Genomic DNA, 26,510 nt, shown 5'->3' with positions numbered 1-26,510 from the left:
GAGAACAAAATGAGTCTAGATTTCAGGAACAAGATGAAAGTTTAGGTAGCAGAGTTGAGGCACAAAGTCAATGCCAAACTAGCAACAATTGTGTAGAAAGTTGGGTGGGAGCTGGTGCTAGAGGTGGAACTGACCCTGTTGATGCAGGACTGTAACTGGAGGTCAGCATCAAGTAACTCCAGCCCTGGAGAGGGTAAGAGAGAGTGGGAGAACCAGCCAGGGTCTCTGAGAGACGAGAGAAGTAAAGCAGGGAAAGCAATAAGAATGGCATTACATGTGACTAGCTAGCATTTTCTAAGGAAATCCCAAACATCAAGGATCTCATTTAATCCTTACAACCACCCTATGAATTAGCTGGTGTCTTTATGCCATGGATAAAAAGAGAGAATGAACGATGATGTTGGTCCCTTCCTTTATCCTACACGGTAACAAATTTGGAATTTTCTTGCTGGCAAGTTTGGATTCCTACATATAGGTGAAAGAGAAATTGGCTTTTGATAATTCCAGAAAGATGGCAGTTCTATCTCAATTATTTACCAACCAGCCTAACAATAGAAATAAAATGAACAAAAATGATTTCCAAAACAAATTACTTCAATTTTGAAAATAGAACCATGGAACATTGTTTACAGGGACATAATAAAATTATTATAAAAGTAATTTAAAATTTTAGATAGTTATTAAAATAGTGATATTAGCAAGACTGTCACATTTAGAGCATAATGAAACTTTGCGTTGACCTGTATTGCTACCATCTTCTCAATTCCCAAAGCTTGACATATTTCTTTATGACAAAACTCGATTATGATAATACCCTTGTCTAATTGTAGATATTCTTACGAATTACTATCATGAAATAGTTATTTCCTATATACTTAAGAATGTTACGTCTATTTCTGTTTTGTCAATTTCTCTAAGTAGAGATAAAGTAAGCAGTACACAAATCAGTTCATAGAACTGTCGTAAGCTGCTTTGCAAGGTTGAGGAAAAGCAGAATAATCACAGATTGCAAAAATATGATAGCAGATGTTTATACAACCTCAAACCTCAGAAGTAAATATTTTTATTCTGTTTTACAAATAAGAAAATTGGGTATAAAAGGGTTAAATAGCCTATTAGAATGGCTACAATTTAAAAAGACAATAATAAGCATTGATACGGATGTAGAGAAACATTGCTAATGGGAATGTAAAATGGTGCAGTCACTTTGGAAAACAGTTCAGCAGTTCCTCAAAATGTTAAAGATAGAGATACCATATGACCCAGCAATTCTACTGCGAGATATATACCCAGGAGAATTGAAAATATATATCCACATTAAAACTTGAACATGAATTTTCATAGAAACATTACTCATAATGGCTAAAATATGGAAACAATGAAATATCTACAAATGGATAAACAAAATATATATCCAAATAATGAAATATTATTTAGCAGTATAAAGGAATGACATACTGATGTATACAACAAAGATGAACCTGGAAAACATTATGCTAAGTGGAAGAAGCCAGGCACAAAAGGTCGCATATTGTATGATTCCATTTATATAAAATGTCTAGAATTGGCAAATCTGTAGAAATAGAATGTAGCTTAGTGTTTGCCAGAGACTTGGGGTGTGGGAGGATGAGCAGTGCCTGCTAATCAGTATTGGGTTTACTTTTGGAGTGATGAAATATTCTGGAATTATATAGAAGTGAGGGTTGCACAACCTTGTGAATATGCTAACACCCACTGAATGGCACACTTTAAAAGGATGAATTTTATGGTATGTGAGTTACATCTCAGTAAGTATGTTATTTTTTAAAGCAAGGCTAAGTTATATAGCATTAGGTAGGGGGAACCGATATTTGGACCAAGGCAGTCTGGCTCCATAGCCTGCATATTTAACTGCTCCACATTCTGTATCTCTAGTGAGAAGACATATACTAGGAGATGTCACCTTCTTATTTATTTACTCCAAGAATATAATTTAGTATATGAAGAATGGCCAGCCTGAATGCAGGCAATTTTCCATGAATAGTTTTCTTAAAACAGAGTTTTTAACAATAATTAATTAGTTATAATTAATTTTAATTACTAACAAGAACCTTCAATTTCACTGCAAAAAAAATATTTGATGAGTATATTCCTAGATAAGTAACTGAATTGTTTAACTGGCTGCCTTTGTTAGATTTTTTCATTCAAATCTCAACAAATGTTTATTGATTACCTACTCTATGCCACGTCCTCTTCTAGGTATTAGAGGCAGAGCTGCGGGATAGAGATACAAACCTCCTGCTCTCTGAAAACTTACTTTAAAAGGGATAATAAAAACAAATAAATGTTAACAATAACTGTAATTAAAAGTATATATAGGGCTACCAACTGTAGACAGGCAGATGATGAAAAGAGAGTGACTAGTATATGGGGGGTGGATTATAGGCAGAGAAAAAGATAGAATAGTCAGAAATACTGAGTTTTCAAAGTGTTTCGACAAAATTACAGTTCTATATTTTGAGTGTCAGTAATCAACTTTACTCCTTGTCATCAATTTTACAGTAGGATCAGTTGTCTTTTGAGCCTATTAAAATAGTCTCATTGGCATATAGGAAAGTAAATATTTTTTATTTGTACAACCGAAGGGGGAAAGGGAATGAGAGATAGGGTAGTAGAGGAGGCTTCACACAATTTAGTTCATTTCGAAACCACCATCAAAGACTTGAAAGACATAGGTAGGCTGCTTTCTCTACCTTCCCCGTTAAATTCTCAGACTTGAATGCTACAAATAATTGATGGACTCTAGAGAATGATGTTAAATTCCTATAAGCAGCACAGGTTGTGCTCCCTAGGAGCAGATTCTAAGATGGAGATTTACATGCAGCAGGTTCGTTATAAAGTGTTATTGGAATCCAAATTTGTGGAAGAGAAGGAAGGAAACAAGATTGGGAGGAGGGAGAAGTCAAGGCATCGTGCATCTTCAGTGAAAGCCCCAGCAACTTACTGAGTAAAGAATTCGTAGACCAAGTTGGGGAGAGAGTGCTCAGCCTTTCCACTTTCCCCTACCATTCACTTGATGCCCCCTTTTTTCTCCAGAAGGTGGACATATCAGTGGGGGACGTGTCTGTCTTTAGCTGAGGCAAACCCCTAAGGAGGCTGACAACTGAAAGCAGTCTTTGGCAGCACTCTCAGCAGCTGTGGAATAAACCCTGTTTTTCTGAAGGGGAATCTGAGCAGTGCATCACAATATCCCTCACAATAAACTTAGTCTGGTGATGACTCAAACTGTAGCTGTTTTTCTAGATGTTTCTGTTACTAAATGGAACAATATGGCCCCTGGAATTTTACTCGCAAAAACTGATTTAGCTACCTGCTTTCTGATCTACTGAAATGGACCTCTCAGGATGAAATTCATAAATCTGTATTTTTATAAAGATCCCCAATGATTATAGACCCTCATTCTGGAAGCATTTGTTGTGGTTCCAGACAGTTGTGTCTCTAATTCTGGTCAATGGAATGTTAGTGGAAGTACGTGTGCCACTTCTGAGTTTTGCCCTCAGAGGAGGAGGAGCACACACTCACCTCTCCCATTCTACTTTCCTGTTGATTGCAATAAGAATGAGATGGTAGCAGCTAGTGGGAACCATTGTGGGTCAACAAGATGGAAGCTGGACAGTACATTCTGCAATAAGACTGAAGAGACTAGGCACAGTCATGCCCCTCTGGGTCACCTACCCAGTTTTGTGTATGAGAGAGAAATACCTTTCTATCTTTTTAAAGTCACTGTTATATTGGCTTTTTCTGTAATCAGCTTAAATCTTAGTAATATGAAGATAGTGGGTCCTCATCATTGAAGTGAAGGACATGCTCTCACACTTTGTTCACCTACATTAGGAAATAGACCCTAGTGGATTTTGGAAACATCAAGATTGATGGATTAGTGGATTTTGGATTTTGGATTTTGGAAACATCAAGAAACCTATACGGATATAAATGTCTTTCTAAGGTCTACTCACTGGATGACCTAAGACCTGATAACTCTAGAGGGACTCAGACAAAATATAAGATCAGTTCAGATTATCGAGGTTTTGGTAAAAGCTACCTCAATGTTTAACTCATAATCTGTGTTGATCCAATGGTTCCAGAAGAATCTGTAACAGAAAAGTAAAACCTAGCAGAGGGGCCAATGACAAGTCATAAAATGGTCATAGCAATAGCAGCTTCAGAGCTTTGGGAGCAAGACCACGCTACCTCCTGAGGCAGTTCTTCTATTTTCAGCAAATACTAGCTTTCTGTCAATACTAAAATAACAGGTGACTGTGAACCAAAACCCCTCATCCTGGAGGGGGCATTAGCTTTTCTATGTTGCCATAGATTTGGGCATTCTCAGCAGCAATCCATCATCAATCCAAAGTCATATATACAGAATAGAGTCCATTCAGGTCTCAAAGGCACAAGTCAGAAGGTCAGATCCAAGCAATCATTTCTTAAGGCTCACAATGCACTACTATCTGGCTGCCACATTTCTCTGAATTAATGCCTTTTGCTTAGAGGAGGAATTGCTTATAACCATTTAACACAGGATGAAAAGACTCAAAGCTAGATTGCCTACAGACCCAGTGTCAGTGAAAAGTGAGCCCACCTTAGGAGTGCTGTGAACAACAACTGTAAAGGAAAATTCTCTATAGCCACTGTGCTTGGCAGAAGATTGGCCTGAAGTCAGGATTCACACTGATTTCTCAGACACAGCAAATAATTTGTATAGATAGCCCAGGACTTGAGGAGAGAAAAAATGGAGAATGTCAAGAAGGGTTGGGGGAATTGTATGAATAATTCAGAATATATCCATACCTGAACGTAAGTGGATGCTTAAAGAAGAAGGTAGCAATTGTAGCAGGAATGAGGGTCATACATGGGTTCAGCAGCCTAAATTCCCTCCACTGAAGCCACTTGGGATACCACCATGCCAATAATCATGGTACTGTGATATAAATGGAAGAGAGTGATCTTCCATTTTCATACTGTCATGTCACTCAGATACTTGGTAAAAAGGAGACAACTTTGATCCTTTTCTGGTGGTGGGAAGACAGCATTTATTTTCTCTGAGACTCCCAAGTATGGATTGGCATTTCCTTTTTATGTCTAATATGCCTAGACTAGCACTTCTATCTATAGGCTTATTGAATACTTTATTCATGCCGTGAAATGCTGTGCAGCACTGCTTCTAACCAAAGGAATTTATTTTCAAGTGAAGAAAAGTTCATACAGCATCAAATCAAAGAAAGTTGCATACATACATCAATAAATGTATTATACTTTATTATTCACAGATGGTAAACCTTAAAGATTAGCCTACTGAGCCCTCCACTCTGATACCAGCTGAGGGATACTACCCTGTGATGTTGGTGTGCCGTTGGCAGGATGTAATATATTAGCTGGACCAGAAATCGACATTCATTTTATCTCCCTTGTTCTGAAACTCCCAGCTAGCCATTTGGGGTCTCTCATAAGTCTAAAGCAGGCTTACTAAGCAGAAAATGCTGTCAGCTTATTATCTGGGATGATTAATTCTATTAGGTGAAAATAGAGCTGCTACCACGTGGTAAGGACTGTAATGTGGGTATAATGTTGACTCTGTGCTCTATCTACTATTTCCTGAGGTAAAAGCTATTAAAGAAACTCCTGCAACCGCAGCCATTTGGATTTTCAAGGGCTCAAGCTCCTCATAATTTTGTGAGATGATGAACTCTGGTATGCATTGAGAGGAAGGAAAACCTGCAACCAGTGATAGACATAGAGGAAAGCCAAAGGCCCTGGGACTGGCTGTAGAAGTGAGACGTGTAATGCCCACTCATAAGGAATTGTTATCCACCTTTGGTGGCAATTACCAATATCCTAACACATCTATTTTCTTCTCCACCATTAGACATACAGTGTTTGATGATAGTTAAATTTACCACTAGTCAAAGTGACATAGAAAAGTAAGAACTGGTTCATCAATAGGTTATGATAATTTGGGTTTGCCTTCATGTTAGGAAGGGGGTAAGAGTGTTAATAACTGTACACATTTTACCTATGTAAATCATTTATCCAAGGCACATTTGAATATATATGTTCAGGAAGAAGGATGTGTGTGAAATAACAAGGCAGTAGAATATATTAAAGATGACAGCCATAATATTAGTCAACCTCAACCTCTCCCTTTTTTATTTTTTTGGATGGAGACTTGCTCTGTCACCAGGCTGGCATTCAGTGGTGCGATCTTGGCTTACTGCAACCTCTCACCTCCTGGTTCAAGTGATTCTCCTGCCTCAGCCTCCTGAGTAGCTGGGACTACAGGCGCGTGCCACCATGCCCAGCTAATTTTTGTATTTTTTAGTAGAGATGGGGTTTTACCATGTTGGCCAGGATGGTCTCGATTTCTTTGACCTCTTGATCTGCCTGCCTCAGTCTAATCTCTCTTTTTAGCTACCTACTTCACTGGTACACAATATACAAGCACAGGACTGAGTTAGATAGAGAAAGATATTTATTTTGGTTTTGGTCTTGCTGAGTTTGTGGTACCTATAGAGCATCCAGTGAGAGGTGTTAAATTCAAAGTTGTATCAATGTGTCTGAAACTCAGAGGTTGAGGTTGGTGATACAGACTGGAAATCCTCAACGTGTAAATACATCTGCTTAAATCGATGAAATTGGACAAGGACTGAGTAAAATGACAAGCAGAACAGGATGCAACTGGAAAACTAAACTTTAGAGGACTGGCAGAAATAAAGCTGTCCACACAATGTAGGAGCATTAATTTTAAATGAAGTCACAGAAAGAAAAAAGAAATGATGTCATAGAAACAAGGAGAAAAATGTCTCAAGAAAGGAAGAATGGAAACGCTGTCAGACCCTGTAGGCAGAATTATAAGAAGGTCACTAGTGTCCTAGCAGGAGGAGTTGTAGTAGGGTGGGAGGAGTGATGCAACTGGCACAGGAAGTGAGAAAAGAAAACCAAGTCTACATTTTCAGTAAGTGAAGGAAATGAAACAGGAGAAGGACATAAGAAGCTGAAGGATAAAAGGAAAATATATTGAAGAGTCATGATATGATCCAGTTTCTGCTAGACTTGCAGAATTCGTTTTGCTGTAAAATAAATACCCTTGCTCATGAATTGCTTGTCAGGTTGTGTTTATTTTTCAGATCCAGTCCACGAGAGAGCAAAATTCCTCATAATGAGAACTCACTGTTTTGAGTGAGATACAAATGTTTAGTTATTCCCACTATTTTAATGATTATTTTTCCTCACTTATAAAATAAATACCAGGCCTGTTAAAACTGGGAAGGTGATGTCAGCATTAACTGTACATGAAAGTCGTATATGGTTGGCATATGTCTAAACAAGAGCAGGTTGTGATATGCCTGTATTGGTAAGGGATCGTACTCCCATCAGGACAGTCAAGTACAATGTCTCTGAGTTCATAGTTTTCTTCTCGGCAGCAAAGGCATGAATGTTCCAAGAGTAAGGTATCATAATTGTACCTAAAAGAAAAATTCAGTAATAAACATTTTTAGAATTTTAAAGATAAATTGACATCATTACTCAAACAGTAATTGTCTAAGTGACTTAGCAAGCCTTGTAACCAATTTATTCTTTTTCTAGACCTTGCATTTCCCCTGTCACTGTAAAGCTCTGATGTTGCTCAGTGATAAGAAATCTGAAAAGAAGTTATAATCTCATAATTGGAGCATTATGGTGAAAAAGTAAACTAAATAAAATGTTAAATATAACTTAATATGAGATTATTATCTCTATATTAATCTATACATAAAAGTGTACATAAAGGAAAAACATACTATCTAAATTTCAAGTGTAAGTAATTCAAGAAATTCACTTCTTTGCTTAAATATTTTCTGTAGTCACTGTATGAAGATGAGTACATTTGTTACAAAGGTATCATGCTTGGCATATTTAGAAAACTACTTCGGAATGACTCATCACTATTTTAAGTGAATATTTTAGTTCTCAGATCTTAATATCTTAGATTCTTCTTTCATTTGGTCCTTATAACAAAATAGTATTGCCCTCACATAAAAGTTTTTCCATGTAATATTTTAAAAGGTTCATTTTCTCCACAAGGTTACAAAGTTAACACACGATACACATTCAAAGAACTCACTTGACAGTCTTTTCACATTCCCCTGCGCATTTTGCCATCTGAACTCTTTTCTTGCAACCACTGTAGGTAACAGTCACATTCACAAGGGAAGATCTGCAATTATTCTTACCTAAAACGAAAAGGAAAAGAGAGTTAGAAGTGAGGTTTAACATTAACAATTGCTAGCCCTCCATTTTCTTAACCTATAAATAATAGCAACTACTTCACAACATGATTGAGGAGATTAACCATCTCAGCACCATTACAAGGTAGCTGGTTAATACTCAGATTACTGGTATCTTGTTCCTGTTATCACTATCACACTATCACAGGTGAAGGGGTTGAGGGGAGAAGTAAGAGGAAGGGAGAGGGGAAGAAATGGGCAGACGGATTATTTTGACATCCATCAAAAACAGGGGTGGATGAATAATTTTTGACATCCATTTTCTCATCACTGATTATCCTTATGATCTAATACACCATTTACAACACAACTTGCTGATGTCAAAAGAACAAGCTAATCTTTTCCATGAAAATTACATTTGTTCCCTTGTAAACATTGTTTTTTACTGAGAAGAATGTTGCAGTCAACATGAATACATAGCCATAATACATTATGTACAAATATCCAATGGAAGTTTACACAGATAGGCTAGGTTACCTGTTGTGTTAAAAATACAAGATACTTTCTCTTAATGATCTGCCATTTTGTTTTAAAGAAATTAAACTTTTGTCAACAGCTTACATTTTTCTCTGTGCAGAACTTAACTTTACTCACATGTATAGCAACATTTTTTGGAATCATAGATTCTGTCTTCCTGTAGGGGTAAGAAAAAAGATAAAAATGAGAAACGTTGTTCTAAATTTTTCTGCAAATAATACAACACTTCTTAATTGGTTAAAATGCATCACATCACAAAGAGGAAATGGAACAGATGGACAATCTTACCCCAGATCTAGTAAGCAAAAGGCAGGAAAGGAGAGACATCAGCTTAGTAATAAAAATATGACTAAAATTTTTCAACAATGGGCAAAGGAAAAACAAGCTTTAAACTAAATTCTTGTTAAAGATAACATTAAATAATATTAGATTATTTCTCACTTACTGAAAAATGCTTTAACAATAATATTATTACTACATACTAGAAACTCACAATTAGAAGCTGCACCTTTGAGAAATTGATAGGTTTAAAATTATAACAAAGTAAAAGCATGATAAATATTGAAATCCGGTATTAGAGCTCGAAAATAAAACATTAAACCATATTATCAATTATATCTTCAGAAAGAAAAATGATAACTTAAACCTCCCTTAATAATTGAAACTTAAGCATTCATTAATATAAAACTCAGCCATACTTGGGGAGCACAGAAATGGAGAACACTGTGACACAAAGAAAGATCTAAAGTACCCAGACATGATTATATAGAAAAATTGGTATCCTTATAGATAATTATTTGAGCTATTTTTAAAAGTTAGTGAGTTTTTTAGTTTAGAAATAGCAAAATGCTTTCTATAATAACTGACTCCTTCTAGATGAGCACTAAATTAAGTTTTATAAAGCCTGCAAAACATGAGAGCCTTTCTTGATATGAAAAAAACTATATACTTAACAATAAAAGATGAGCATGTCTGAAATCACCTGGGCTCTGGATATAATGCATTTGTTTAAAGAGCTATCGATCTACCAGATATTTATGTCTGCTAGCCAGACACAAATATTTTCTAATGAGATTGAAGACAGGTTGATTTTTCTTTTTTTGAGAGGAAGTCTTACTCTTGTTCCCCAGGCTAGAGTGCAGTGCTCGGCTCACTGCAACCTCCGCCTGCTGGGCTCAAGCGATTCTCCTGCCTCAGCCTCCTGAGTAGCTGGGATTACAGGCACCTGCCACCACGCCTGGCTAATTTTTATATTTTTAGTAGACACAAGGTTTCACCATGTTGGCCAGGCTCGTCTCGAACTCCTGACTTCAGGTGATCTGCACGCCTCGGCCTCCCAAAGTGCTGGGATTACAGGTGTGAGCCACTGCGCCCAGCCAGGGTTTGATATGGGAACTGAACCTCAGTGTTCGTTAGTTAAGATGACTTACTTCTGCACACCAGGTCTGCTCTGGGCAGTCCTGGACTACTGCAGCAAAGCCAGTGTCTTTGCAGGAATAGGAGACACAGGGGTTGCTGGGGTCATCGAATGAAGCACCAATCTGGGAGGAAAAGAGGAGGACGAAAACAAAATAATTATTCACCTTTATTTCTTTTAGAGGTTTGCAAGAATATCAGTTTAAAAATTCAAATTCATGTTTAGTGATTTTCCAGAGGCACTTTGTCATTAGGTTAATAGTAAAGAAAAGATGGTTTGAAAGTCTTTCACTTCCATGAATAAACCAAATTTGTTCATTGAGACACAAAATGTGTCATGATTCTCAATCCTCAAATGAAGATTCACCAACAGATACTCTATTATATTTTCAAGAAATTTTCAAGACAGGTTTTTTTATAGTGATCAAGCACTTAATTGTTATGTTCTAAGCTTAAGGGGAAACGAGAAATTTAAGTGGGGGAAAAATGGCACAAAATAGGCTTATCATATTAAAACAAATGACAAGTCTCACAAGATGTCTTGCTTCTATCTTGGCCTATATTCCTATACTTTTAAAGCTCTCTGCTGTTACTTTATAATTAGCTTATGTTAAATATTCAAACAACAGTTTGAGAAACTGCATTTATTTCACGGCCTTAGACAAGATGAACTTTCTGATAAATTGGAATTTTACTATAAATGATCAGAAGAAAACTTTCCTTTTGTTTCTTAAATATCATCATATTTTTTGTTAAAAAACTACCACAGGTTCAAGTCAGATCAACTTTGAAAACTAAAAATTTAAGAAGTCCAGGTAGAAATGTGAGTGTGATAAATGGGTTATCAAAGTAAAACTCTCATAGGATGTTTTATCTATTGCCTAATATACCACATATATTTCATTTTAGATTTTTAAATATTTACTATCACCATTTCAAGTGTGTTAATACCAATTTGAGAATCATCTGATTTTTATGGCTTCGTTATACTTTTTTCTAAAAAGTTAAATTACTGTCCAAAATGTTAAATTAGTTGTCAAAATCCAGCCTTGAATATATTGTGTTGCTGTAGCTGCATAATAGGGTTCTAGCCCTTTGGGTTTTCTTATTTGATCTCTGACAGCTTGACCATCTGATCTTTCTGGTTATAATTACAGTTTGACTCTGTTCATTGATTTGAATGTTACAAAGTATGTCTTCTCCATCTGGCAAGGCCCATGGGAAATTTTGTTCAGAAGCTCTACTGCTGAGTAGTTAATGATCAAGAATTATGTTTTCCTCCTTTGAAGAGTCCTGGTGAGTGTTACATTTGATGTTCCTTTGGAAGTGGGTGTGGGGAAAAAAATGAATGGATTCCAATCCGTTGTTACTAGGGTTAAAAATATATATATACATACATATATATTTATTATGTAATTTCTTTTATATACATAATATATATACTTACATATATTATATATATAAAAGAGGCTGAAAGTCCCTTAATATAGCCGAGTATTAAATTTATTCATATAATTAACAAAAACATTTTAATGAAGAAAAGACCTTACCTCATAGTCAGTATTGTTAAACAAACATGTTCTTGGTTCTGAAAAATAAATATATTGTTTTATTCTAAAATACTATAATTCTATTTATAAAACAGAAATTGTAGATGAGATCATACATAGCAACCAACTGTAATGTTTCTACCCATAATATCATAGTCTTCCTTTAATTTACTGATTATATTCATAACTTAATTCTGGGTGTCCCCCATTCTGAAGATGGTAAGTTTTAAGAACACAAATATTATTATACTAATTCTGTACTATTTATTACACCTGTCTAGTATTATGTTTGACAAAACTGGTAGCTCAAAAAGTATCTCTTGAATATGTTAATAAACAACCAATGAACATATTCAATTAAAATAATGTATTATGAATACACACCACAGTATCCAATTTCACAGCAGGTGTCATTATATTGGAACTTCACAAGCTTTTCACCGGTTTTGCATGTGGGTGGAGAAGGGCACTCCTCAGGTTTACAGTCTATAGTCTTTGCATCAGTACAGCTACATCTGTGGCAATTGGCAGTCCATATGTCTCCAGGCTACATATACAAACCAAGTTTAGACTTCTATTCAAATACAGGAATTAGAGCACATTTGGATTAAAGTAGAGCAAAACTGTGTACTTACAGATTTCTCTTCTCCCAGTGGACCATGACAAACTGTTAACATAAATGATAAATGGTAATTAAATTTGGCAAAATATAACCATCTGTTATTTATAGATAACCACCAGGTGGCCAATACTGTAACTGGCATTAGGATTTCAGAGTCACAGAATTATACAAGATTTTATGGTGCCTTAAGGTGAATAAAATCAAGTCCACCTGCTTTAAGCAAACTGTTACCAACAGGCATATCCTATTTTTATAAATCTCAGCAAAGCATAATTCTTAATTTCTCCTGGCAGTCAATCAATCTTATGGCTACTAACTGACTTACTGTTTTGCAGTCTGACTTCTGCTTTTCCAATCCTACAAGTCACCATGGCTTCATAATTACCAGACCCAAGGGCCCTTTCTCAGTTTAAGTTATCTGCCATAGTTGATATTGTTCATTCTTACCTTCTTGAAAAATGTTCTCCTTTCTTCAGATTTAATACTCTGAAATTTTTGTCTTCACTGGCAGTTTGTCTTACTCCCTCTCATTTTGCCTCTAACTCTTGCCTCTATCTCCACAATGTGCACCGTAACATCAAAAGAATGACTCTAAAATGTCCAGCTCCAGCCCAGATCTCTCTCATAGCTTTGGAGCCAGTTCTCTCTCTACCTCTAGACAGAATCCTGGCAGACCTATAGAAACCCAAAACTCGATGTGCACACAACAGATTGTATCATCTTCCTCCCAAAACCAGCTTCTCTTCTAGACTGGCTTCCTTCTCTACAGATAGAACTATACTTTCAGTCATTCAGGCTTAAAATCAAGGAGCCATTTGAGTTCTTCCTTCTATCACTGGCATCAAATCTACTGCCAAATCCCGTATCTCACATTCATTTCTTCCTTTCCTTATTCTACTTGCTACAGTGCCACTCCAAGATCTTACTACGTTTTTGATCTAGCATATTCTACTGGTTTTTTTTAGGGGATTACTCTGACTCATATCTCATTCTGATCCAATCAGGTAACGTGATTTTTCTAAAGCCTAATTCTCATCTCATTACTACTTTGATGGTCCCTTATAGTTGTGTAAACAAACACTTTATTCTAGCAGTCTAGCTTTCGAGGGCTCTCATATTGTGACTCAAACTGACCTTCTCAACTTTATCTCACTTCTCTCATTTACATGCCCTGGACTGGTCTGTTTGTGTTCTCAAATATCAATATTGTAAAGAAATTCCTGGAGATACCTTAAAATATACAACACAAGTGACAGACAATATGCACTCTATATATAATACATAGTTTATATTTTTACTTTGAAATTTATTTTCTGCCTGATATGAAATTTGCCTATTTCTCTGAAGACCTTCCTTTTCCCACTATGTACTAAGGTCAGAGAATTATTTTTTAGTAATTCTTTTTGAAGATCTGACTACTTTTTTATTTTATTTATTTATTTATTTATTTATTTTTATACTTTAAGTTCTAGGGTACATGTGCACAACGTGCAGGTTTATTACATATGTATACATGTGCCATGTTGGTGTGCTGCACCCATTAACTCGTCATTTACGTTAGGTATATCTCCTAATGATATCCCTTCCCCCTCGTGCCAACCCACGACAGGCCCCGGTGTGTGATGTTCCCCACCCTGTGTCCAAGCGCTCTCATTGTGCAATTCCCACCTATGAGTGAGAACATGCAGTGTTTTGTTTTTTGTCCTTGCGATAGTTTGCTGAGAATGATGGTTTCCAGCTTCATCCATGTCCCTACAAAGGACATGAACTTATCCTTTTTTTATGGCTGCATATTTTTTAGTAATTTTGTTTACTTGCTACAAAGTTCCTTAAAATTACTTAACTCTGGCTAAACGGATTTTTTTCTACTATAGCTCATCCCTCAAGTTGAAATTATCTAGTTTAAAAAGATGCTTACTATCAAGTGACAATATTTTGGTTAAGGTATCATAATTATATGAAACATTTAATAGGTAAACCTTGTTTTGATCTGAGTAACAAGGTATATTTGTTTGGTTTGGTTTCATTGGTTTGTGAAGGAGGAAATGAACTATTTACTCACTATTAGGGGAATAAAAGCTAAGTTAATCCAATACATGTTTTCCTATTTTATAACATTTCCATGGCTGGTGACTTTTATTAGCAGGACCTCTGAAATTTGATTGACGAGAGTAGCCATTAATGCAGAGCAATTCTGAAGTCGTGGTACTCTTACCTGGAGTGGGTGGAAGTGAGGCTAGACATTCTGTGTAAAGACAGGAACCTCAAGTTAGTCTCTGAAGTTACTGGAATAGTATTGTGGCAAGTATAGTTATCTAATTCATTATTCTATTGCTGAAAATAATTGTCTACATAGCTAGTCTTACAAATAGATATATTCCCATCTATCTCCCCGTCCTGCTCCTCGCTGCATTTGAAATTCCATTGTACAGTGTTTCCTTTGGACCTCATATTTTAATGAGAGAAAAATATAAGTATCAAAAGGAGAAAACATCCAAGTAAACTCTTCAAAATTTTTGGAAGGCAGTTCTAATGAATAGGACAAAAAGATTTAAAAAGGGAAAATGATAATTCTGCTACAGTATAAAATGAGTATTAATTACCCAGTTTTATTCATTTAAAAACCTTTATTCTCCTTATCTTCTTGAAATACTTCAATTTTGCTCCATCTTCTCCCCCAACAAATGCTTTAAACTGGCAATATGTATCTTTTTTAGCCTTTACACATCATATATTTTGGTCAATCCAACAATTCACTCATAAATTTCAAACTCTATTCCGAAACTTCTAAAAACAAAATGAATATTTTATGCAATCTGGCCAGTCGCAGTGGCTCACGCCTGTAATTGCAGCACTTTGTGAGGCCGAGGTGGGCAGATCACTTGAGGCCAGGAGTTTGAGACCAGCCTGGCCAACATGGTGAAACTCCATCTCTACTAAAAATACAAAAAGTAGATGGGTATGGTGGTGCTTGTCTGTAGTCCCAGCAACCAGGGAGGCTGAGGCAGGATAATCGCTTGAACCCAAGAGACAGAGCTTGCAGTGAGCCGAGATCACGCCATTGCACTCCAGCCTGGGCAACAGAGCAAGATTCTGTTTAAATATGTATCTCTCTCTCTCTCGTACACACACACACACACACACGTTTTTCTTGGTAGGTTGAGATACATATGTGTGTGTGTATACATATATATACACACACACACACACATATACACACGTATATGTATACATATGTGTGTATATGTGTATATATGTGTATGTGTGTGTGTGTATATATATCTCAACCTACCAAGAAAAAGGCTGACCTAGGAGCAACAGAATATTTGAAGAGAACTTAAAATTTCTACATGTTTAGGTAAAGTGATCCCAACAACTAATAGGCCCAAAATATAGATTACAAAATGAATTAAAGGTATGGAAATTTGGGTAATCAAATATTTCCAACTCTTTACGTAGGGAGGCTAAGCCAGGTGCTAATTATGGATGCTTAGCAAAGTAACAGAAACCAGCAACAAGAGAGAAAAAAGATCAATTAGGCATGAATACAAGAGAAAATATTCCCTGACCAGGATTGCAAGCGTTTGTTGGAGATATTTGTAAGAGGAGCCACAGAGAACAGTCTCCTAATCACCACATTTGTATCAGAGTAATTTCTCAATTATCTGATCATGTCAGGCTCTTGATCAAATCCTTAATGGTATCCCATTATTATAAGGATAAAGCCTTGTTGAAGTTTGGTTCTTCATAAAATTTCCTCTACTTACGTTTTTGCTCTCATTTCCTCCCTGAACCTTACGCAGTCATTGCCAACATCTGGTTGATTCCTGAACTCCCCCATGAGGTCTTATATCTTTAGCTTTTCCAGGGCTGTTTGGCAGGAATACCCTCCCCATCCATGCCAATGTTAAACTCAATCATGCCATTTCTCATGCCTTTACTCCACACTACCAATTAATAAGCAGAAATTAACACTACTCTCACTCCACCCCCGGAACCACATATTTTGTGCATATTTTTGGTATCACTAAATATATACTATCTGTGCCCAAAATAATATCTTCCTCCCACACACACAGAATAAAAAATGGCAAGTGCTGCATCCTGCTGATGTTTTTGCTTTTAATGTCTGCTAGAGAGTTTAGCACATATAAGGTACTAAAGAAATATTAGTTGACATAGTAACAAAGAAATTAGGGCTTTTCCTATACTGACCTGTTTTATTTTCAGTTTCTACTTCTCTGGTTGCCACGACAGTAGTTTCTGAGAGGAAATAAATGGATGGTATTGTGATTTTTAAAATTAGAATAACCTACACATATCAAGTCTGTGTTTATGTACATGCCCAAATGATGGCACAAATTCATACTCAAGGAAAGCTTTGTGTGGAACAGACAATTTATTCCAGTTCATTTGGGTCATCTGATTTTACCTGACTGGGGTACTTGTGGTCTTGTTGGCACTCCAGCTGGAACCAAGGTGGAGCCTCGCAAAAGGAAATATAAGACATTTTAGGACTAGCACCCTTCATAATACCCTGCTCAGAATTCTCAATCTGCATGAAGAAGTCTTTAGGAGGGGAGCCCCAGTGAAAACCTAAACCAAAAACTCCCAGAGGGGGAAAAAAAAAAAAAAAAAGGTATCCTTAGTATAATTTCAAAGTTGTGTTCTAAGAGGAAGTTGAATGCCATCATCCTGGCCTCGGTCTTTCACTTCTCTCCTACCTCTCTCCTCCTAACTCAACTTCTTATGTATAATCAAAGCCACACTGAATACTCACCTGTTTGCACTCCAGTTCCAGAAGTTATTTTGACTCCTGTGGAAGCAGTGACTGCTTAAAAAGGAACAAAAGTGGTGAGTACAGGGGACTGCAGAGGCTAAAGCTTAACTTCATTTTAAAAAAATGTTTTATTCTTCATGTTTTAGATGGACAGAAAAAAACTATGTATTTTGTACATGATGTTCTGAAGAACTACATTATGCCACCCTCTTAGCACTTTTCAAGAATATATTATTAACTATAGTCACAATCTTGTGCAATAGATCTCTTGAATTTACTCCTCCTGTCTAAATGAAATCTTGTATCCTTTCACCAACATCTCCCCACCATACCCCTCCCCATATATACAACTACCCCAACCACTGGTAACCATCATTCTACTCTTTACTTCTGTGAGAACTGCAGATAAGCTATCCTGTCTTCTGAGGGGCCACCGAGACAAATGCATTTATTACTATTTGACTTACCTGTGGTAGGAGGTCCAGGAGCAGTGGTTTCATTAGATGCTTCCTTGGAAGGACCTAAAACGAGCAAGGGAAGAGCAATACAGTTTTTCTGATCTCAGAAGAGCATTTACTTAAGACACCTCCACGTGGAACAAGAGTCTCAAAGCAGTTGGAATACACTAACACATCTACTAATGCTAGCTCACGCCCCTGCCGTGGAAACACTAAGAACTTCCTATTGTAGCAATCCCTTGTTCACAGAGGTGAAGTGAAGATTCTTCTTTGACCCTGATACATGTTTCTCTTGTGGGTTTCCTTTCTCCAAGTGATGAGAGCTTTTCTCACACTTTACTCTATACATGTTTCACTTCTGGTGCCCCTTCTCTAAATGACAAGAGTTTTTCTCACGCTTAACTCTTCATGTAACTTGGTTTCTTCGTTCTCCTGTATTAATTTTGGAGGGAGAGAGTGGGAAAAAAATGAGAAAATGAGAGACCTAATGTTGCCCTTAGCTTAACTACATTTTAGACAGGTTTGTTCCTAGCTATTGGCTCTTAACCTCCCTTTTCTTATTTACTTTAGAAAACTTGCCTTACTTTTAAATTCTTCCTCTGCCCCTTTGAGATGTAAATCTTCTCCCACTCTCTTGTCAATCTTACAATTCATAAATATCTTTCTCAAGGACCTGACAGCCACTCTTTTGAAACATAATTATCAAGAAAAATAATGTCTCTATCTCCCAATCTCTGTGGGAGAGCAGGGGCCTAACTTTGACCTGATTAAGTGCCAATTACCAAACACAGATGGCCTAATCGTATACGTTGAAGTCTCTCCAAACATTCTTCATTACTTTTCCACTAGCTTAGCCAAGCACTAAACAATTCTCCTGCCTTTTGCTTTATCAGAGCTGAGTTCAGTCTCTCTCCCCTATTGCAATGGTTTTGACACTTATTGTAATAGTCTTGAACAAAGTCTTCTTTGCCTGTTTAACTACATCTGGTGCAATTTTATTTTACAGTTGAAGTGTGACATTCATTCATAGAGATAAATACTGCCTATCTGTATTGACTTTGTAAACAGTATTTACTTTGGTGTTAAAGACACAGAAATGTTGAGCATGTAGTCTTCATTTGAGACAATAATTTATATTACCTGTGATGGAAGTTTCTGGGATTCCAGTGATTCCACTTGATATTACAGTGGTGCCTGCAAAGGAAAATGAGGGCAAATTCATGTCAGCCACAGCCCTTATTCCTATCCTCGGAGATCAACATGAGGAAGAGAAAGCAACTCAGATGACATTCTGGGCCAGTGCTGCAGCTAGCCCACAGGGCACCTTGTGAATTACAGACACACAAATAACTCCTCTGGAGAGATGAGAATTCATGGATTTCAGTGTCTGCTCTTTCCTTTAGTGGTGCCCTGTGTGCCTTCACAGCCTGACCTGGGGACTCTGGCATGAGCCTGAGAAACCCCAAAACAAGAAAACAACCATAGATGGCTAGGAAATGTAAATTCCCTAATGGAACTTCCTGAGTCTTATCTTTACCCCCAATATTTCCCTATGCTGAAGCAATGGATAGGAGTCATTAATGAGAACCCAGTGGAGTTAAACAGATTTAACTACTGACAGACACTCATTTAACCCTAAGAAAGGCAAAGAAGAATGAGGTAGGAATTGATGTGTGGATGCTACAGTCAGTTCCACAGAGGGGATCTTAGTTTTCTAGCCTTAGGTTCTTGTAGCTACCTACTAAATATTTACATACCTGTGTTTGAACTTCCAGAAATAATTATGCTAGAGGCTACCTAAGTGGTGCCTGTAATAAGAGGGAAGGACACAACGCCTTTCCCATCATCAGAAATGTATGGCTTTTCCAAATAACCTGGTTTCTCTGAAGCAACAGAAAACAATTTAACAAGTTTTCTTGCACTAAATGCTAAGCCTAGCATGTTTTCCAATTGACTCTTTCATAATTGTATGTTCAAGGGAAATATGGGAGAGGAAAGTCACAATTGCCTCATATATCTCATTTCTCTAGATCTAGAATCATCCAGACTTCAATTACTAAATTTGAGAATGTGTTTCTTATACGCACATGATTTACCTCCAGTAAAAATTTTCTACAGTAAATGTAAGAAAAGGGACAAGTACTCCAGAGAAAGAAAACCAGAAAACAAAGTGTGTGTAAACTTGTGATCAAAGATTAAATATCTAAATCAAAGCCTTAATCAGCAAAATTACCTGCATCTATTGAATAATCTCTTAATCAGCAAAATTACCTGCATCCATTATAGTAATCTCACCTTCTTGGCTGCTGGTGACTCCTGTTGATCCTGGGGTATTGCCTGACAAGACCAAGGGAGTAAAGAAAGGATGTGTCTAGATAATTATTAATACATCTACAGTATATCTTGGAAAAATCAGAGAATTGATCTAGGTTGGCCTCACGATCTCTTATTAAAGGGAAAGCAACCACCTTCCAGCCACATTCATTTTCATTCAAAATCTGTATGTAGCAAACTCAAATGGAAAAATCGTGGAGAATCTAAAATGTGAAAAAACTCACCTGATGAAATTTCTGCTTCAGTGGTTCCAACATAACCTTTAAAAGTTGTGGCCTCTGTAAGAGCAACTTAAGAAAAGTGGAAAAGATGGAGAGTTTGTCAACATGAAAATGATATGGCAATAGATGATGTTGTTATGAGATAATTTACTAGTTTTATTAATGTTTTTAATTTTTGTGCATAGATAGCAGATATATATACTTATGGGGTACATGAGATGTTTTGATACAGGCACGCAATGTGAAATAAGAACATCATTAAGAATGGGGTATCCATCCATTGAGCTACAAACAATCCAATTACACTGCTAACTGAGAGCCATTTAAAGGAGAATTCCTTTCACTACTTGACTTACCTGTTCTGAAACCTCCAGGTAAGGCTGTTGTCCCAGAGCCTGTCACAGTGTAGCCTTGGATGAGAGGGAGAAGGAAGAGGGGGTAATATGAGCAGTGTCTGATAGGACAGAAATCATGGTTTAGAACAAATCCATGTGTTTCTGTGAGACAATGCATTCCTTCTCCAGGATTCCTTTCCCAAGAGGTAAACTAAACATGGTTTTCCCCGTTTTATAGTGTTCATTTTGGTTAGCTTCAGTCCTCTGGGATCTTTCTTTTCCAAGTTAGCATCATGAACGAGGGCCTTTCCCATCCTCACCTTTTTCAATTCCCCATGCTCACCTGTTTTACTTTCAGTAGGTTGGCTTCTCCCTGAAATTATGTTGGTGATCCCTAAAGGTTAAAAAATGAAAAAGATTGAGAATCTTAATATTTTAATTCTTTCAAGAGAGTTTCCCCCCTCCTACTTTCTACTTTCAAAGTTTCATAACTATGAGGCTAGGTTCTCTGAAAAAATGAAATATTAAAAAATATGTCCCCCGCAAATTCTGGCTGATCCTGTTTGAGATTCTGAATCCCAAAATTAGAGGCAATATGGTCTCCTGGTATAACATGGTATATCCCAGTACTTCAGTACACAGTGCTAAGTCAAACACATTGGAAATTGCTAAACCAGAACTCCTCTCCTTTTCAGGCTCTTTGCCTATGTCCACCCTTTATGTCCTGGAGAGCCCAAGGAACTCTCTTTGTCTGTTTTCTCTTCTCCCTGTATGTAAATAACATACAGTGGATTATTTAGGGCTAATGTAACCCTAAATAACTCATCAGTACCCATAGTTTCAAATATTGTTTGTAAGCAAATGACTGACAAATCTCTATCCCAGTACAGGCTTCTCGTCTGGGCCCCAGTCACCTTCATCAACTCTTCTGCACATCACTACCTGGAAACCTCAGAGTAATTTGAATTCAAATGATCAAAATCAGACCTTACTGTATCACTTATCAAATATTTTTATTTCCTCTAGTATATTCACAAACTTGGTAGATGGCACCATCACCTATCCACCCAAGCACTCAAATCATGAACTAGAAGTCAGCTAAATTTATTCCTCTCCTTTATCTCCTCAGCCACACTTGTTGATTCTAACTGGCTAACATATTGTACGCTCTTTCTGCCTCTGTATCCCCTTATGACTAGCTTATTTCAGTCCCTAACTATCTGTCATTTCCAAGAGATTTCAAACTATACAACATACCTCCACCCTTACTCTTACTCTCTTTCATATCAATCTTCTACCTGTGAGTAATTAATATTCCCAAAAAATACAACTTGGGCATGATAATTAACCTATTTAAAAATCCCTTCTCATTGCCCATGAATCAACGTTTTAACTTTTGGTGTTATAATTGAGCCCAATATTATAATAGTCTCATAGAATATAGAATTGATGAGTGATTTTTTTCTTCATTTCATGATATTTCTGTCCCAACTTTGTAATCTAGAAGCTCCAAAAACTTCTCAACATTCCCTCTTTCAATGCTCTCTCAACATCTGGGTTGCGTTCCACAAGTATATTGTATTATTGTATTATAGTTCCCTGAAAATTCCATACTGTTTTACATCCCCCAGACATTTGAATAGAAAAGAGAAAATATTCTTTTCCATCATCATTTTTTCAAGTAAATAAAAGACGCCCAAGATGCCTTAAGTTTATTTCAGTCATCTTTTATTTATCCAGCCTGGAAATCTTGGTTAGTGGTGGCTTTATTTGATATGACAGTAGTATGAGCAAAGACAAGTGTGGAAATATTTTACCTAAAAAGATTCCTGTCCCCATTTAGGTATCTACTTCTGGGAAGCTATGTCCTAACAATGATGTTCCTAATTAAATCTTTAGTCCAGGGTATTCCACAGCATTAATATGACCACCTTCAACGGACTTCAATAAGTCTTCAAATGAAAAGTTTTATCATCTCCTGTCAGGGCCTAAATTTCACTAGTAATTAATGAAATCCTCTGTAATTAATTTCTAGTAGTGGTATTATTTAGTAATTAAGTTGTAGTTCCTAGTAGTAGAGGAAAAAGTTGAGATGACTTAAGTTTGAAATCTGGAAAATATTTCATGTTTTAGTAGAAGACATATTCTCAAAGAAGATGGCCTTTTGCCTGAGGTACTCATAGACAGCTTTCTTTTGTAACTTTGACTAATCCCTGTTGAAATTTCCAGCAAGTGTGATGAAAGAAGATATTCCAGGGGATTTGAAATGAAAAAGAAATTGAGGGAAAGATAGTAAAACAGAGAGAGAGAGAGAGAGAGAGAGAGACCATAGTAATGACTTTATTTTTAACCCAGAGAATAGCATAGACTTGGAAAAATACGCATTTCTTATAAGCCATCCAAGGGCTTCTCTATGCAAAAAAAAACAAAAACCACATTTTCTCCTAGGCTTTCTCATCTCCCAAAACCAACTGTGGCAAAACTGTCATTCTGGAGCCCCTTTGCTGTGGTTAAATACTTTGGAAAGCAGTGCTTTTCCTTTGCTCATCAGTTTTACTTCCTGCGGTGTGGCTCCCTCATGTTTCCATAGGGACTTCTTGGAAGTGTGGGGTGATTTTTTTAAATTAAATTTATTGGAACCTTATTCATGAGGATAAACCCATGAGAATAGGTTTAATACGCAATAGAAGTCCAAGATGGGCAAATTAAACATCTTTGCTAACCAAGATATGGCGTTTTCTAGGCTCCTGAAAACTCCAACTGACCATATGAAGGCAAGATGGATAAAGGATTCAGAATAACACATCATTCTTAGTTTCATAAATATCACATCTAAAAAGCTGATGTGGAGTGGCAAGTTGGAATAAAACAAAAACAAACAAACAAAAAAACAAGACCCATCCATCTGCTGTCTTCAAGAGCTCCATCTCACATGTAATTATACCCACAGAGTTAAAATAAAGAAACAAGGATCTATGATGCAAAAGGAAAACAAAAAAGATCAGAAGTTGCTATTCTTAGATAAAACAGACTTTAAACCAACAACAGCAAAAAAGGACAAAGAAGGGCATTACATAGTGATAAAGTGTTCAATTCAAGAAGACGAATTAACTATTCTAGACATATATGCACCCAGCATTGGGATATCCAGATTCATAATGCAAGTACTTCTAGACCTGCAAAAAGACAGCTGCACAGTAATAGTGGGGGACTCCAACACCCTACTGACGCATTAGGTAGATCATCAGGGCAGAAAGTGAACAAAGAAATTCTTGTGCTCACTTCAGCAGCACATATACTAAAATTGGAATGATACAGAGAATATTAACATGGCCCTGCTTTAAGGATGACACAAAAATTCATGAGGCATTTCATATTTTTCAAAGATACAGCATACCAGAATCTCTGGGTCACAGCTAAAGCAGTGTTAAGAGGGAAGTTTATAGTGCCAAATGCCTGCATTAAACTGTTAGAAAGATCTCAAAGTAACAATGTAACATCATACCTACGGGTACTAGAGAAACAAAACCAAAGCAACCTCAAAACTAGCAGAAAACAAGAAACAACAAAAATCACAGCTGAACTGAAAAAAAATTAAGATGTGAAAAACCATACAAAATATCAATGAATCTAGCAGTTTGTTTCTTGAAAGAATAAATAAAATTGATAGACCACCATCTAGACTAATAAAGAGGATCCAAATAAACGCAATCAGAAATGACAAAGGAAATATTACCAGACTCCATAGAATTACCAAAAAAAAAAAAAAAAACCCGTCCCAGAAACTACCACAAACGCGTCTATGCACACGAACTAGAAAACCTGGAAGAAATGAATTCTTGGAAACATATAACCTCCCAAGATTGAACCAGGAAGAAATTAAATTCCTAGATAGACCAATAAAGGGTTCTGAAATTGAATCAGCAATCAAAAGCCTACCAACCAGAAAAAGCCCAGGACCAGACAGATTCACAGATACATACTACCAGATGAATAAAGAAGAGCTGGTACCATTCCTAATGAAACTATTCCAAAAAATTTAGAAGGAGAAATTCCTCCCTAACTCACTCTATGAAGCCAGCATCATTCTGATACCAAAACCTAATGGAGACACGACAAAAAAAGAAAATTTCAACACAATAATCTTGATGAACATAGATGCAAAAATTCTCAACAAAATACTAGCCAACTAAATCCAGCAGCATATCAAAAAGTTAATGCACCATGATCAAGTAGGCTTTATCCCTGGGATGCAAGTTTGGGTCAACATACACAAATGTATGTATCAATAAATGTGATTTACCATATAAAGCTAAAAACAAAAACCACATGATCATCTCAATAGATGCAGAAAAGGCTTTTGATAATATTGAATATCCCTTTATGTTAAATACTCATGAAACACTAGGTATTGAAGGAATATACCTCCAAATAATAAAAGTCATCTATGACAAATCCGCAGCCAACATCATACTGAATTGGCAAAAGTTGGAAGCATTCCCCTTGAGAACTGGAACAAGACAAGGATGCCAACTTTCCCCACTCATATTCAACATAGTACTAGAAGTCCTAGCCAGAGCAATCAGACCAGAGAAATAAATAAAAGGCATCCGAATAGGAAGGAAATAAGTCAAACTATCTTTGTTTGCAGAAGACATTATTCTATACCTAGAAAACCCCATAGTCTCTGCCCAAAAAACCTAGATCTGATCAACAACTTCAGCCAAGTTTCAAGACACAAAATAAGTGTGCAAAAATTAGTAGCATTTTTATACATCAACAACATCAAGGCTGAGAGCCAAATCAAAAAAGATAATCCTATTCACAATAGCCACAAAAAATAAAATACCTAGGAATACAGCTAACCAGGGAGGCAAAAGAGCCCTACAATAAGAACTACAAAACACTGCTGAAAGAAATCAGAGATGATACAAATAGAAAAACATTTTATGTTCATGGATAGGAAGAATTAATATTATCAAAATGGCCACACTGCCCAAAGCAATTTACAGATTCAATGCTATTTAAATCTACCAATGACATTCTTCACAAAATTAGAAAAAAAAAATCTATTGTAAAATTCATATGGAACCAAAAAGGAGCTTGACTAACTAAGGAAATCCCAAGCAAAAACAGCAAAACTAGAGGTATGACATTACCCAACTTCAAACTATATTACAATGCTACAGTAACCAAAACAGCATGGTACTGGTACAAAAACAGACACACAGACCAATGGAACAGAATACAGAGCCCAGATATTATGTTATACACCTACAACCATCTGATCTTTGACAAAGCCAACAAAAACAAGCAATGAGGAAATGGCTCCCTATTCAATAAATGGTGCTGGCATAACTGGCTAGCCATGCAGGAGATTGAAGCTGAACCCCTTTCCTTACACCATATAAAAAAAATCAACTCAAGATAGATTAAAGGCTTTAATGCAAAACCTAAAATCATGAAAACCCTGGAATATAATCTAGGAAATGTCATTTTGGATATAGGCCCTGGCAGAGATTTCATAACAAAGATGCCAAATACAATTGCAACAAAAACGAAACTTGACAAATGGAACCTAATTCAACTAAAGAATTTCTGCACAGCAAAAGAAACTATCAACAGGTTAACAGACAACCTACAGAATGGAAGAAAATATTTGCAAACTATGCATCTGACAAATATCTAATATCCAGAACCTACAAGGAATGTAAACAAATTAACCAGCAAAAAACAACCCTATTAAAAAGTGGCCAAAGGACACAAACAGCTATTTTTCATAAGGCATACACACATATGACAAGCATATGAGAACATTCACATTACTAATCATTAGAGAAGTGCAAATCAAAACCACAATGAAATACCATCTCACACCAGTCAGAATGGCTATTATGAAAAAGTCAAAAACAAAACAAAACAAACAAACAAACAAAAAAAACAGATGCTGGTAAAGCTGCAGAGGAAAGGGAATTGATCGTTGATGTGGATGTAAATTAATCCAGCCACTATGG

At 36.5% G+C, this 26,510-nt stretch overlaps 1 protein-coding gene and 1 non-coding gene across 2 annotated transcripts in view; one reads left to right on the top strand and one right to left on the bottom strand.

The window, feature by feature from the left end:
• Window positions 1-7,318: 7,318 nt before the first annotated feature.
• Window positions 7,319-26,510, bottom strand: part of MUC19 (mucin 19, oligomeric) — a 189,266-nt gene continuing 170,074 nt past the window's right edge. Inside the window, 16 exon segments of the mRNA XM_025401355.1 lie at window positions 7,319-7,502; window positions 8,141-8,249; window positions 8,898-8,933; window positions 10,207-10,321; window positions 11,747-11,784; window positions 12,131-12,293; window positions 12,382-12,413; window positions 14,584-14,613; window positions 16,584-16,631; window positions 16,801-16,854; window positions 17,149-17,199; window positions 17,616-17,669; window positions 18,747-18,800; window positions 19,902-19,943; window positions 20,518-20,571; window positions 20,840-20,890. Of these exon segments, the coding sequence (XP_025257140.1) occupies window positions 7,319-7,502; window positions 8,141-8,249; window positions 8,898-8,933; window positions 10,207-10,321; window positions 11,747-11,784; window positions 12,131-12,293; window positions 12,382-12,413; window positions 14,584-14,613; window positions 16,584-16,631; window positions 16,801-16,854; window positions 17,149-17,199; window positions 17,616-17,669; window positions 18,747-18,800; window positions 19,902-19,943; window positions 20,518-20,571; window positions 20,840-20,890 (1,115 nt within the window).
• Window positions 23,771-23,877, top strand: LOC112635607. The gene has a single exon (XR_003121954.1). It is a non-coding gene; the product is annotated as a U6 spliceosomal RNA (small nuclear RNA).

The sequence above is a fragment of the Theropithecus gelada genome, chromosome 11, assembly GCF_003255815.1.
Source record: "Theropithecus gelada isolate Dixy chromosome 11, Tgel_1.0, whole genome shotgun sequence".
NCBI lineage: Eukaryota > Metazoa > Chordata > Mammalia > Primates > Cercopithecidae > Theropithecus > Theropithecus gelada.
The sequence above is the reverse complement of the archived record's forward strand: the minus strand, read 5'-3'. Positions and strand labels throughout refer to the sequence as shown.